Source organism: Liolophura sinensis, chromosome 2, assembly GCF_032854445.1.
Source record: "Liolophura sinensis isolate JHLJ2023 chromosome 2, CUHK_Ljap_v2, whole genome shotgun sequence".
Classification (NCBI taxonomy): domain Eukaryota; kingdom Metazoa; phylum Mollusca; class Polyplacophora; order Chitonida; family Chitonidae; genus Liolophura; species Liolophura sinensis.
In genome coordinates this window covers 26013785-26030036 of record NC_088296.1, presented here as the reverse complement: position 1 = coordinate 26030036, position 16252 = coordinate 26013785, and the positions used below count along the sequence as shown (strand labels likewise).

The 16252-nt window shown below is 39.9% G+C and overlaps 1 protein-coding gene across 1 annotated transcript in view; it reads right to left on the bottom strand.

Moving 5' to 3' along the window:
- The window catches only part of LOC135462943 (mucin-2-like), a 32989-nt gene extending 21803 nt beyond the window's left edge, over positions 1-11186 (bottom strand). Inside the window, exons 1-4 of the mRNA XM_064740261.1 lie at positions 10803-11186; positions 8278-8311; positions 6789-6880; positions 2526-2654 (exon numbers count right to left, since the gene is read on the bottom strand). Of these exons, the coding sequence (XP_064596331.1) occupies positions 2526-2654; positions 6789-6880; positions 8278-8311; positions 10803-11134 (587 nt within the window). The 5' untranslated portion in view covers positions 11135-11186. The remainder of the gene's footprint in view (positions 1-2525; positions 2655-6788; positions 6881-8277; positions 8312-10802) is intronic.
- Positions 11187-16252: the final 5066 nt, after the last annotated feature.

Genomic DNA, 16252 nt, shown 5'->3' with positions numbered 1-16252 from the left:
TGCTGCGCACTAGGCAAAAGCTTCCTCCTGATTTCATCCCCCCGTCAGAGAGCTGTGCATGGCCAAAATGAAGTTTGCGATCTTACACAAATACTTTAACAGTGCAGTCCAAAGATTCACGCAAGCAAAGCAACGTCAGCTTGTACAATGCAGATCACATTATTTGTATTCTCACACAAGTCATCCAAAAAATGGATGGGCATCCAAAAAACACATTTCACTTTCTCCGAGCTTCCACTGACACTCGCCATTGTCGCAAATTTACAAAAATTTTTGGATAAAATTTGAAAAAATGCGAATGTTTTTTGGCGACAAATTTACTTAAATTTTCCTAGCACTTTTCAGGGATGAGAGTTTTCTCAGGTTTTTGGCAGATTTTCGCAATTTTTCTGATGAACATAATCCACTTACTTCCACTTCAAATGGCCTCATCTCAGCGAAACAACAACAACACAGTCTTATGGCGACTTTTTTGACAGAAATCTACAAGGGGGTTCAGCATTGTTGCAAGTCGATTTAGATTAAATAACCCTTGAAAATCATTTTTGTTACATAATGAATGATAATAATGGCATTTTGGGGGATGCCTTTCATCATGAAAAAAAAAAGAAAAACATCATCATGGGGGATAAATCAAGGTGGTGTTACAGCTATAAACGAAGTTACCTCCCATGAAAACTTTTCCACTTCAATGAACTACTTTTTTGGATCCGAAGTAAATGAAATGTTTCAGAATATGTGCCGTTACCAAAATGTGTACGTCGTCTGGTTTTCTCCTGTAGACAGTGTTATTCCAATGTACTGATCATTATGCTACATTTAAATAAACTGAATTTGCAAATTTATTTCGTAACAAATTTTTCTGACAGGAAATAACATTTTACCAGAATCCTAGACACATGGGTTAAAAAAAGGATAGATTTTTTTTTCCAAAAAACAAAAACATGTTGCCAACCATTGGTCCATTATTTGAGGGCAATTTGTTTTAAATGTAGCATTTGATAAACTCTAGACATAGTTGGAAGAGGCTAAACTGATTCTAGCAGTTACACCCGAGCAGATAAAAACGAATTACAGATGGAGACCTGAGTCCTGGATATTGCTTCCATTCAATCAGATGATGATCACAAAAGATTAAGTCAAGGCTGCTAACGAAGTGTGACTAAAGAAAAACAGTATTTTCCAGAAAATCTGAAGAGTGGCCAAAGTGACTGGCTAAAAAAAATACTGTCTCAGAGGAAGCCCTGCTTGCCGGACGTCGATTTCACATGCATTTAAGTTATTCAAGTTACATCACTGATTTGTACCTGTACTGTTTATAGTGCTAAAATGGACCGTACTATTTATAGTGCTAAAATGGACCGTACTATTTATAGTGCTAAAATGGACCTGTAGCTGTACTATTTATAGTGCTAAAATGGACTTGTACCTATACTATTAATAGTGCTTGTACCTGTACTATTTATAGTGCTAAAATGGACTTGTACATGTACTATTTATAGTGCTAAAATGGACTTGTACTATTTATAGTGGTAAAATGGACCTGTACCTGTACTATATACAGTGCTAAAATGATTCTAAAGTTTGAAATGGCATAAAGCATGTCAAATGACAGATAATGTACACAGACAATGCTGATATTCTGCAGAAGTACAGTAAAATGATAGCAAACATTTGACTGGATTTCACTGCTCAATTTTTGGCCCTTAATCTGTGTCCTTAATCATGGATCTGACTACAAAGTAACCGTCGTCCTCAAATCTGATCTGACTTTACACCTCCAAAGAAAATCTTATCAGAAATGGACAATATTTAAACCCGTCACAGCACACACTGTACAACTCAAAGGATGGCGGCAAGAGAGAGATGATTTATCTCCCTTGATTTTCCTGAGGCATGGAATTTTAAGTAAAGCCAGTTTTGGACATATATCTACATGTTTAGTATTACAAACTCTCTTTTCAATTAAAACAAACTACTGAATATAAGCCAAAATGTAGGAAGTGGGAGAACAGTAGTGGGTTTATATCCACTAGCCAGGCGGCTCATTTCACACTGCTTCATAATATTACTTTTAATCCTGCCCCTTCTACATAATTTTGTTTCAAAATTATTGAATCTGTTTAAAAACAAATGATAGACTGTTTTTAAAGTTGGTACACGGAGAAATTCATTCAGCTGAACAGTCAAGCTGGCAAAGCTGGTATACCCTATTTCATCTGGTTTTTGGGACACCTGGTCTGCTCACTTTAGCCAATATATATGTAATTGTAGCAGAAATGTTGAGTTTCTGTTTTCTCACACAGTAAGACCATCTAGTGAACAATATACTCATATCTTTACTTTTCCAAAAGGATGGTAAAGAAATGTAATATTCTATTTGCGACACTACTAATAGCTGTCCCCAAAATGACTCTTAAATCCCCATATTTGATGTGTTTTGATCTCATAGATAGTTAAATTTTACCTTGTTTTTACCCTTCCAGAACTCCTAAATGTCTTGTTTCAGCACAAACAAGACTTACCTGTAGTCTTCAAACACTTCCTGCTTTGCTAGACATTTCTCCTGGTCTTCTTCCAGGTGGCTCTTAATCCAGGTAAAAGCTTGTCCCTGCTGGACACGGTTAGAGGTGTGGAGGGATGAGTTGGACAGCCTGTAACAGAGAAAAATGTCAGCTATAGATGTACACACAATATTTATAATGACTGCCCCTGCTGGACACGGGCTGGACATGGTTAGAAGTGTGGAGGGATGAGTTGGACAACCTGTAACAGGGAGAAATGTCAGCCATAGATGGATACACAACATTTACAATGACTGTCCCTGCTGGACACGGTTAGAGGTATGGAGAGATGAGCTGGACAGCCTGTAACAGGAAGAAATGTCAGCCATAGATGGACACACAACATTTATAATGACTGTCCCTGCTGGACACAGTTAGAAGTGTGGAGGGATGAGTTGGACAGCCTGTAACAGGGAAAAATGTCAGCCATAGATGGACACACAACATTTATAATGACTGCCCCTGCTGGACACGGTTAGAGGTATGGAGAGATGAGCTGGACAGTCTGTAACAGGAAGAAAAAGCACATTGATGCTTTCATGAATAATGACATCAATATTAGTTGCCAAGAGATAACAAAGTCAGCTTCTTGTTACTGCATGTAGAAAGGAAAGACAGGTACTCTAAATTAAGAATTTTAATTTTAATTTTAACAAAATTTTCGGTTCATGAAAACTAGCTTGAAGGTCAGTTTTATGGTGGGAAACTAAATATTTTCAGAGCAGAAACATAACTACACTGTACGCTCAATTTGTGTGCCAAAAACAGAATCATCATTGTTATATTCAATATAAAAAGTGATACAATCACCTTGCTTAGAGAACACAAACAATACTAACTTCAGAAAAAACTGTTCTTGACTAGGGTAAAGCACACAAGTAACCTAAGTATTCACTGGGGCATCTTAACAAGTCAGTCAGGAACTACATCTCAGGAGAGATGTACCTACTGCCTCCACTGAATGTAGAACTGTTGAGCAGTGGGCTATTTACAGGTGTTCGTGGGGATTGTTATCATCTCTGTCCGTGCTCAAGCTGAACCATGGCAATTTAAATATATTTACACAGTTACCAACTGATTTTGCATAACAGACTTCAGAGGGGATACCATAATAGTTATCGTGAGTCCTTCACTCAGGCCACTGGATGAACCATTTCTAGCATACCCAGTGGATTAGACTGCAATGACATCTCTTCTCTCGCATGACGCAAAAAGAGCGGTGACCTGCTTGGTCGTTAACTCTACAGAAATGTCACCGCTTGCCTTGGCACACGCGATTACTTCTTTGAACTCTCTTTTCATGCCGTCTTTCATGGGCGCCGTCATGCTGAATAACTTAATATTCATTAGCTAATACTTGAGTAAACAGTTCATTTTATTATGATTAATTCAGGTGCAGATAGTTGCTCGATTTTATACCACTAATACAGATTTAGACTCCAGGAAGCAGCAATTATCCCCAAATTTTGGGAGAAATCATTGCACTGATGGCATCCATCTATACATGAGCCTTGTCCCAGCACCGCAGGATCACGTAGAAAGGCACGTGTTATCAAATGCAGGTGTAATATTCCAGAATAGGGTGGTTCAACAAGGGAGGCAACTCATTTTCGACCATTCGTCAAAGGTAATATAGGGTACATTTAAATAAACTGAGAAATATCTACTGAGAAATATCTACAGAAAATTTTTCCAATTAATTCTTTCGCTGAAACCATCTGTAAATGTTAGGTATGTAGGACACTGTTAACATCTTTTTGATTCAAGGTCTACTTTTAAGTTTTTCATTCTCCCTCAAGCTGAAAACGAAATCAGCATGCTATCCGCTTTTATCGTGAAAAGTCAAACGAAACTGTGACTTGAACATTTATAGAAATCTATAGATAATTACATAATACAACATAAACTTTACGTTGCCTTGTAAAAAAATTTAACTCAATTTACACACCATAATCGTTGGAAGAAAGCCCCAGACAAAAACTCAATTTTTTAATTTTGGTTTGCAGAAATGTTGACCTCTATGAAAGCCTGCACATGCACACGCAATATACAGGGTGCCCATGTTGCCCATGTTTAGTCAGGGATATACAAGGTGTACATGTTGTTTTGCTTCCTTCACTCCCATTCTATTTGAGCCCCAACAAAGATTTAAGTCAGTGATATACAAGGTGTACATGTTGTCCTGCTTCCTTAACTCCCATTCTATCTGACACCTGACAAAGATTTAAGTCAGTGATATACAAGGTGTACATGTTGTCCTGCTTCCTTCAATCCCACTCTATTTGACCCTCGACAAAGATTTAAGTCAGTGATATACAAGGTGTACATGTTGCCCTGCTTCCTTCACTCCCATTCCATCTGACACCTGACAAAGATTTAAGTCAGTGATATACAAGGTGTACATGTTGCCCTGCTTCCTTCACTCCCATTCCATCTGACACCTGACAAAGATATAAGTCAGTGGTATACAAGGTGTACATGTTGTCCTGCTTCCTTCACTCCCATTCTATCTGACACCTGACAAAGATTTAAGTCAGTGATATACAAGGTGTACATGTTGTCCTGCTTCCTTCACTCCCATTCCATCTGACACCTGACAAAGATTTAAGTCAGTGATATACAAGGTGTACACGTTGTCCTGCTTCCTTCACTCCCATTCCATCTGACACCTGACAAAGATATAAGTCAGTGATATACAAGGAGTACATGTTGTCCTGCTTCCTTCAATCCCATTCCATCTGACACCTGACAAAGATTTAAGTCAGTGATATACAAGGTGTACATGTTGCCCTGCTTCCTTCACTCCCATTCCATCTGACACCTGACAAAGATTTAAGTCAGTGATATACAAGGTGTACATGTTGTCCTGCTTCCTTCACTCCCTTTCTATCTGACACCTGACAAAAATATAAGTCAGTGATATACAAGGTGTACATGTTGTCCTGCTTCCTTCACTCCCATTCCATCTGACACCTGACAAAGATTTAAGTCAGTGATATACAAGGTGTACATGTTGTCCTGCTTCCTTCACTCCCATTCCATCTGACACCTGACAAAGATTTAAGTGAGTGATATACAAGGTGTACATGTTGTCCTGCTTCCTTCACTCCCAATCCATCTGACACCTGACAAAGATTTAAGTCAGTGATATACAAGGTGTACATGTTGCCCTGCTTCCTTCACTCCCATTCCATCTGACACCTGACAAAGATTTAAGTGAGTGACATACAAGGTGTACATGTTGTCCTGCTTCCTTCACTCCCATTCCATCTGACACCTGACAAAGATTTAAGTCAGTGATATACAAGGTGTACATGTTGTCCTGCTTCCTTCACTCCCATTCCATCTGACACCTGACAAAGATATAAGTCAGTGACATACAAGGTGTACATGTTGTCCTGCTTCCTTCAATCCCATTCTATTTGGCCCCCGACAAAGATATAAGTCAGTGATATACAAGGTGTACATGTTGTCCTGCTTCCTTCACTCCCATTCCATCTGACACCTGACAAAGATTTAAGTCAGTGATATACAAGGTGTACATGTTGTCCTGCTTCCTTCACTCCCATTCCATCTGACACCTGACAAAGATATAAGTCAGTGACATACAAGGTGTACATGTTGTCCTGCTTCCTTCAATCCCATTCTATTTGGCCCCCGACAAAGATATAAGTCAGTGATATACAAGGAGTACATGTTGTCCTGCTTCCTTCAATCCCATTCCATCTGACACCTGACAAAGATATAAGTCAGTGACATACAAGGTGTACATGTTGTCCTGCTTCCTTCAATCCCATTCCATCTGACACCTGACAAAGATTTAAGTCAGTGATATACAAGGTGTACATTTTGTCCTGCTTCCTTCACTCCCATTCTATCTGACACCTGACAAAAATATAAGTCAGTGATATACAAGGTGTACATGTTGTCCTGCTTCCTACACTCCCATTCCATCTGACACCTGACAAAGATTTAAGTGAGTGATATACAAGGTGTACATGTTGTCCTGCTTCCTTCACTCCCAATCCATCTGACACCTGACAAAGATTTAAGTCAGGGATATACAAGGTGTACATTTTGTCCTGCTTACTTCACTCCCATTCTATTTGACCCCCGACAGATTTAAGTCAGTGATATACAAGGTGTACATTTTGTCCTGCTTCCTTCACTCCCACTCTATCTGATCCCTGGCAGATTTAACTCAGTTTAGTCTGGGAAACTTACTGTTTGAGGGCATCTTCACTGGAACCTGATCCTGTCGGTAGTTTGAGATAGAGCAGTAGTTTTTCCACATCAGACAGCCTGTTCACATCACCCTGTAATGATAACATTCACATCACCCTTTAATGGTAATATTCATATCACCCTTTAATGGTAATATTCACATCACCCTGTAATGGTAATATTCACTTCACCCCGTAATGGTAAAATTCACATCACCCTGAAATGGTAACATTCACATCACCCCGTAATGGTAACATTCACATCACCCTGTAATGGTAACATTCGCATCACCCTGTAATGATAACATTCACATCACCCTGTAATGATAACATTCACATCACCCCGTAATGGTAACATTCACATCACCCTGTAATGGTAACATTCACGTCACCCTGTAATGATAACATTCACATCACCCCGTAATGGTAACATTCACGTCACCCTGTAATGGTAACATTCACGTCACCCTGTAATGATAACATTCACATCACCCCGTAATGGTAACATTCACGTCACCCTGTAATGGTAATATTCACGTCACCCTGTAATGATAACATTCACATCACCCTGTAATGGTAACATTCACGTCACCCTGTAATGGTAACATTCGCCTATTTTAATGGAGATCTTTCAAAACGCTCGGCAACACAACGTTGACATCATTTTACTGACATCCAATATGACGTCACATTAAAGTACATCCAACCACAGACTGATACACCATCATGGTGTAGACGTTACGCTATAATCCATTCTGGAAATAACAATGTTGGGGCCTCAGATAAATGCTAAATGGGAGAACACAATCTGCACAATTTAGCATCTAAATCAATCTCGACTCTCAGAGATATAGAATTATGCATACTCTTACATGAGTAACTAAATTAATTCAGGAATAGTTCACACAGTGCAGATTCAGTGATCTCCCTCTATGTATATAAATGGATATAAGAGCCAGCCTATTATAGGTACACTATACTTTACAAGTTTCCTGACGGCAAAGAATTGCTACGAAACATCACATTACAGTGTTAAGTGGACAAGGTTCTGAGCTCATACTTCTTCATGGTACTGGCGTTTTATGCTAGGCTCAAGAATAATCACTTAATACACTGGTTGCCAGGATTATAGGGACAGAGCCCAAGGGGAAAGCCACAACCATTAATAGGTTGGTGCCACACCTTCCCACCTACGGCAAATGGTAGTCGGCAATCGGTACAACTGTTTTTCATACTGATCCAACTGTAGTTCTAACAATGGTTACAAGTTAAATGTAAAAAAAAAACAATATTACAGTTACATTTCAATTTCCACTATTTTGAAGTAAAAATAAGAATGTAAAAATCTCCTGGTTTTACATAAGGACATTGAATGAAGCTTTCTGGATGGTACTGTGAGCAGTTCCCGTCTGACCCACCCTGCTCTCATCTTCAGTGGAATTCTAAAGCTGTACAGGAATTTATTGTGAAATGAACACTAACATACTTACAAGGATTTTGTTGATCCGAACTTTGGCCTCAGGTCTGCAAAAACAAAATGGAAATCACAATCAAATGTATTAAATACATGTGTTACCAACAGTTCGCATTAAAAATATGAAAGTGAAATTTGTGTTTTATTGCTGTAGAGTGACTACTCAAGTCCAATACTGCTAGTAACCAAAAGAGGTAAGGACTGAACACAGCATTTGGCAATTCTGCCATGGTGAGTGGCAGCTCGATGCTGTGACTATAGGTAAGCAGAGCAGAGGTAAGCTAGCCTATGAGTAGCCCGTCTAGATCGACTCAGTGTGCTGTTTTAAAATTCTGACATCCATTGTAACACCACCGCCTCTCAAAAATACTTGCTGCAGATTTCTGAATGCCACCTCAATGGAACCCTCTCATTTCAAAATGGCTCTCGATGATGAAGCGCTCTTTACTAGCAGCAGAGCCCTTACTAGCGTTTTATCGAGTGGCGCTCTGCCATGCCTCTCGGAACGTCCGCCATCCCTCTGTGAAACCGCAGTACCTAGTGCCATGCCTAAAAATGTCCTTTGTAAAGTATTTTTTTACGTATTTCAATTTCCTGTCAAACAAAACAACACTATGCACTATAATTCCTTCAGCATATGATCTCATACATAAGTGTAGTTAATTTTCGCCTACAATTCCCAAGAGTCACAAACCAATAGGAAACCCATTAGTTAAGACACCTTAAGTGCCTGAAGCATTGTTTTTGAAGTTTCGGAGTTGGCTGGCTGTGCAATGTCTGCGCAAATGCTCAAATCTTGTGACCTTGCCAAGCCACTGCTTACAAAATCGTAAACTACGCATGTAGCGCCTAGATGGCGATGCACTTAGTTGACACAGTAGCATGCTGAGTTCAGCTCTTCAGACCTAGGAAGCATCAGTCCATCCTAGAACAGTGTTTTGAAGGCAGGATGATTTCCCCATATAAAATTTCAGTTTAACCTCCAAAGGCAATATTTTAGCCTTTTAATTGGCTCCGAAAACAGGTCTTTTCAGGTGGAAGTTTGTCAAATATGCCAGTGCACTGGCTTTTAGTGCAGCTTACTATTGAGTCCCAGATTACCGTTAAACCTTACACAATTTTGATGTAGAAAATTCTTTTCAATACAGTCACAGTGCATAACCCCTGATAAGCTGTTTCTTTCTATTCGGAAAATTTTTGCTACCTCAGAGGGATAGCGACCCCGATTTCCTTTAAAAAGTAATTGATCCTGTTTCCTTTCAACTGAAGAAAGTTGAACACAGAAGTTAGTGAGAAGAAATCTTGGAAGACTGGAGGGATAATATATGAAAGATTTAGTTGTTACAGCAACTAATGAAATGGTGGGCTTCCAAAATCAGTTTCAATTAACATTTTATTTATCCTGTAAGATATTTGACTGACTGACTGATTATTGTTTCATGCCATACTTATGAGTATTTCACTCATATGACGGTGGGTCAGTATTGTCAGGTGGGTGGAGGTAACCCCGGAAGGAACCAGGGTAAACCACTGATCACTGGCAAGTCACTGACAACTACCCCACTTGTCTTACAGCAGCCCCATTTGCACAGTTCTACAAGCGTGGTCATCCACCACGCCACCCAGCCCCATGAAATTAAGCACTAGAATGCCTTCAGTGGAATGAGAAAATTCCCTGCCGTGGTGACCCCGGAATTATAGTCAGATGTCATATCTATCGAATCGGGTACAGCAGCAAGCCTTGCAATTAAGGATCCCATTTGACTAAGAGGATTACAAAGCTTACTAATATACAATATTTTAGGCCACTTATCCTGATGTTAGATGTAAAACTACCCTTTTGACGCAACGAAAGCATTTCCGGCAATGCAAGTTTTCCGTCGGACGGGGATCACAGACCCCCGGACGCGCAGCTCACTTGGCTGGGACGCTCTTTCCCCATACCTTCACCATTTGACAAGGAATTAACTAGTGTCACTGGTTAAGATAGTAAACTAAGAGGACAGTATTTAAGATTCCACTAGAAACTTACATAGAAACGAGTAGAGGAGGTGAGTTTGATCGTCCTGAGTTGAAAGGACGTGGGAGATTGAAATCTGTACCATTTTTTTTTAAGGCAGAGATGGACTCTGTGTTACAATGAATGCTAGAATTTTAAGTTATAGCACACTGAGTCAATCTATAAGGGCTACCATTTGAGATACCTGGAAAGTCAAACAAAATAAAAAAAGACACCAATGTATAAGTATAAATAACAAAACCATTCAGCCACGACCGCTGTGCTGCAGGAACCTGTTACACATTCAGTACAAGCTGTCTGTGTGTTCACTCAAAGGTATGGATGTCAGATGTGAGGGATATAGAAGCTAGCGGTAGTACACTAGTTTAACATGTGTTTACTATATGTAGCATTAGAAACACAGACTTAGTTACTGACTCTTATTTTTGACAGCGATGAGTTCGCTAGCACGCATGACTCATCCTTCCATTCGACCTCATCTCCCAAACATGCAAACATGGCAACACTTTTTTTTTCTTTACCCAACAGAATTGTCCAGTCCTTCCTCAATTTTGGCCACCCGTCCCCTGCTGTTGTTGTCATTCTGGCTACTGGGGGTGGTGGGCTGCGATACTGGAGCCACACTTCGCCATAGCATGGACTTGGAGCTGTCAAAATTCGTCACTCCCATGGCTTTAACCAGATTGCTGCCCGCGTTACGGAGCGGGATTTCCCCAGTCTTGGAATCCCCATGTTCACGGCAAGATCCGCTCTTCAGATCGAACTCCGCACGACTCAGCGGTGATAAATCCGCTACGTTGTTGTTGTTTATGTTATCCTGGGCATCTTTAGCAGTCAATAACACTTGACTCATGCTAAAATACCCCCCAAACAATCAATTTCTTGCGTCAAAACAAAGCACATGTTTGGCGATGTTCGGAAATGTCAGGGTGACTTTACTCCGCATGTCAGAAATACCGTATAGTGGGACGCTACCGGTCACGACATCATGTTTTCATTACTCTTATATACTAATGCATGTTCTATCTAATTGGAACGACCTTTGTTTTGCAGCTCTTCATAACCTTAATCACTACAATATCTTAAGTATGAACAGTTACTGCTTGGTAAAAATGAAGAGATTAGTTGCAGGTGCTTGTTTACGACAATGACCTGGTTTACGGTAGCATAACAACAAACACGCTTAACTTAATATTGGGAGGTCTATGAAATATTTCAGTCAGACATATAGGCCAGGGTCCAATAGCTGAGCATGTTTATGTTTGACTTAGTACCTTTGTCCCAATTTTACATAGCACAACGAGCAGACGGTCAAATTAATCAGTAAAACATATGAAATGTATGACCATATCGAGACTGGGCAAGGGCCTCCTGATGTCGGATATCAACAAATTTCAAGTTGTTTTCGTCCACTTCTTAGTCAGATTACATGTACATGTATTCCTACGGCAGCCTGTATTAAATACATGTCTAGCCCAACGATAAAAAGGTTAAAACAATCGCTATCCAACAGTGAATATGACTTTGCTGGCTAAGCTATTGAAGTGTACGATGAACGAAAACTCAAGTGAAGTGATAACAACATCATGCATAGGCTGTATTTAAACCATTCATGTGTTTCTGCTCTTTTGAGACTTTTCAAAATGGTGCAGTTAATAGCCACAAAGTGCATATATATAGACGTGTACAGTTAAGCACTTCGTAGTTGTTGCCTGGTAAATGTAAATAGAGACATAATCTGACAGCGGTTAGACAGGTAGGCTAGGCCTATAGGCCTACAATTAGGCCTACAGGTTAATCAAACAAAACAAAGGGCCTAGTAGGCTAACACCCTCACAATGAAACAAAGCTGTTTTATACACGTTTTGTATTATCCTCCGAAAATAATTTAAAAAGGTTAATACTGAAAATGTATTCATAACATTTTGCTTAGGCCTATAGGCCTATACCCAAATGTGTTTACTGACTTTAAGATGTCGAAAAGAATCAGCGTTAATTTGTTGTGGATGAACCCTGGTTCTGTGGCGCAGAGTATCTCCAGTTTCTCCTAGATAACGTTTCTGACATCCATTACAGACTAGGACGTACATCAAATTCTTAGAGTTACAATTCATACCTGCATATATTAATATATGATAAATGGCTTTTCAGCATTTGTTAACTGAAATTTGGACTCAACTGTTACATGATTATGGCCTACAACATTTACATTGTTTATCATGGCATTTGCTGACAGAGAACGTCTCCATATAGTTCAAACCGAATTTGGCCCTGGTAAATAGTTGTGTCAAGTTCTCAGCTTGTGTGTTTGCTTTTACAAATTTTGTTTCCTGAAATGCAGGACGAAGTCGTTCATTGGACTGTAAGAGAATTTGGTGGGTTTGAATGGCAGCATATACGTTGTCATTGTTCGGGTTAAAGTGGATCCCCAGTGCTGGGACTTCCAAATTACTGATTGGTAGTTTGATGTCCATTCCGATTGTTTAAAATGTCGAAAACGGAAGGAAAACGGCAGAGTTTGGTCACCAAACATCAGAAAATCTACCTGGTTTCGATTGAACCAATGTTGACCTTGTGACGTCACAGCTGTACATTTACAGCAAGCAGTTGTGGCTGTAGGCTACAACACAGACAGCGGGAAACAATCGCTAATCTTTTACAGTTATTTTCGACATTAATACATGCCCAACTGTGACTTGTGACCGCAGTAACACAACGCAGGATACGGTAAATTTACATGCATGGCCTAAAACTGGCACAGATTTAGAAAATATCGGCCAGATAGTAGTCGTGTATGACTTGCTAATTCAGCCATGCGTGGCTTATGGCGAGCTTTATATTTTCCCCACAAGAAGCCAAACGAAAGAGATGTCCTAATTTTCACTTCCAGAATGCAGAAGTTGTTTAGCTACTTGCTTGTTTGAAACAGTAGCTTGTGACACGAAGTGTATGGAGCCGCTAGCCTTTGCTCTACAACGGTCAAGCGCTAGGCTGCATAACGGTCCCCTTCCTCAGTTCACTCCTCGCCTAGGCCTACAGACCGCTGCGCCTTTCACACACCGCAGCATGGCGTATACTTTGAAGTCCATAACGGGGACCCAGACCAAATCTAAACTGGTATTCTATGTTTTATACTAATCGCTATTTCCATTCAATATAATTTAAACCTGATAGATCTATTTTTGCCGGTGATACTTTTTTAAAACATTAAAGATTGGCTCCACTGTTACTTTCACGTGTGTTGAGTGACAGACTGTTGTTGCTCCAACTCACAATCCGCTGGCGGGACTGAATGGATCCTCGTAATTATAGATCAAGTCAGACGATGTCTTCTGGAATAGCACACAGTGGGTAGGCCTAATATGCATGGATCATAAACCTACAAACCTTCGGGTTTCGAGTAGCCACGAGAAAGCATCTTCCTTTGTGTACTCATACATCAGCGTGAAGCCTAATGTATCAGCTTCCGAACAAGTGTCGTTTGGTTGAGACTGGATCATTTTTCCATGTTTCATGTCCAGTTATGTCTTCCAATTCATTGAAGATGTGTCTTGTTATATATACTAGGTGTCAGCAACGTGCGGATGGTCGTGAGTTTCCCCCGGGCTCTGCCAGGTTTTCTCCCACCATAATGCTGACCGCCGTCGTATAAGTGAAATATTCTTGAGTACAACGTATAACACTAATTAAATAAATAAATAAAATAAATATATATTAGGTATAAACAGCGTTCGGACGATTTTGCCACCTATTGAACTAATCATAATATATTTAATATATAATATAGTCAACATAGTATATTTAATGCAGTTTGCACACTAACATAGTTTTAGGGAATATTTAGTGTGAAAATAAAGTCGTTGGGGTTCTCCTTTAAATGAAGATTTATATGCTAAAGGATGAGAGTCAGGTGCACGCGCTAAGGGTGCTCTTAAAAGGTGTAGATCAATAGAGCGAGCCAAGATATATCCTCCATCAATAAGTTTCACAGCGTACTCAGTAGAAAAGTTCCTTTAGCCTTATATCATGTAGTCCAAAACAACGGTACATATCCGTCTTGCTAAATTGTACGGTTTTACTGTGCCCTGGTGACATGATTTGAAAGATGAATACTGTTTGGTATCTGTTGGTTTCTAGTATATGTCAGTTATTATTTTATAATCTTTTCTTTTTAGTAGGATGTCAAGAAAGGGCAGTTCATGTTCACTGGTTTCCACGGTAAATTGTTTAGGCCTATTGTCATCAAGTTTCCACGGTAAATTGTTTAGGCCTATTGTCATCAAGTTTCCACGGTAAATTGTTTAGGCCTATTGTCATCAAGTTTCCACGGTAAATTGTTTAGGCCTATTGTCATCAAGATCATTTAACATTTGATGAAAGGATTTTACATCTTCAAGTTTAATGTTTCAAATGATGAAACAGTCATACCGCTTAAATGACTGTTTCACAGAATTTGAAGCTTCAAGGCTGAAGGTTTGTTAACAATTTTTATATAATATGGTGTTTAAATAGCCAACCTAGTGTGGCATAGGTATGGGAAACTTGGTTCCCACAGCAGTTCCCAATGTTTGGATATTATTATTATTATTATTATGTGATTGGTGTTTTACACCGTACTCAAGAATATTTCACTTATACGACGATGGCCTGCATTATGGTCGGAGGAAACCGGACAGAGCCCGAGGGAAACCCACGACCATCCGCAGGTTGCTGTCAGACCTTCCCACTTTTTATATCCGGAGAGGAAGCCAGCATGAGCTGGACTTGAACTCACAGCGACCGCATTGGTGAGAGGCTTCTGGGTCATTACGCTGCGGTAGCGCGCTAACCGACTGAGCCACGGAGGCCCCTATGTTTGGATATAGTTTTGTTTCCAAACTGAAAAGCATTGTTTTGTAAAATAAGTCTAACACAGGCAAAAGTAAAGTCAGAAGAGAAGCGTTCACTGTTTGGGTTTGGGTAGTGTGATAAGCCATGAGATCATTATCAGTTCATCAATATATGCTGAATACGGTTATCACTTCATCACTATGATCAGTGCGGTAATTGGATATCACTATGCTGAATGCGGTCATCGGATCATCATTATGCTGAATACGGTAATCAGTTTATCACTGTGCTGAATGCGGTATTTGGATCATCAATACGCTGAAAGTGGCAATCGAAAAATCGTATAAGAGTGTAATTAATCGTCGATCACAAACTTCAACGTAAGCTCTTCGATGAACACCATGTTTGGTCAAATTTCGCAATTGTGCTGAAATGCAAGGGGCGTAACTGTGAATGATCTTGGGGGCGGCGACAGATGCGAGAGAGTCCGGTTGTCATACCTCGCCCTACAGAGCCAGATCAGACAATCACTCATCACAACAAAACGCAAAAACGTCGCAAACATTCTCCGCCACTGTACTTTCACTTCCGTATGTACAAGACGGCGACATTTTTATCTGCACACAGTGAAATACAACGCAGTTTGCGAAGGGCTGTGTTAGACGGCGATGTTACAACCGTTCGGGAACTTAGAAAGAAGAAAGAGGCGCTGATGTTAACGCATGTTATGAGGTGAGATTTTCCTATCATTTCTAATATGTTAACGATTGTACGATGGTGCCTTTTTAATTGAGAGCTGTCAGGCCCTAAATGCGGACTACAGGCCAAGTCCAAACAATATTTGTACCTGAGTACTGAGTGGAAGAGCCTATACAAGTAGCGGCCACGTCTCGCGACTTAACACCCCCCTCCCTCCTCCCGCCCTAAAGAGACACAACATACACTGAGACATACACTCAAACATCTGTATATACGTGAGGCTCCGTACAAATACATGTTCATGTATAGAAATGGTTGTGGTATGAAACTTAAACTCACTGATTTGGGCAATATATTTCCTTGGAATTTCAACTTGATTTTTACGTGTATGTCACAACAGAGCGGCAAATTTGTGATAAGGTGGTGTTTGTGTTTGTCTTGT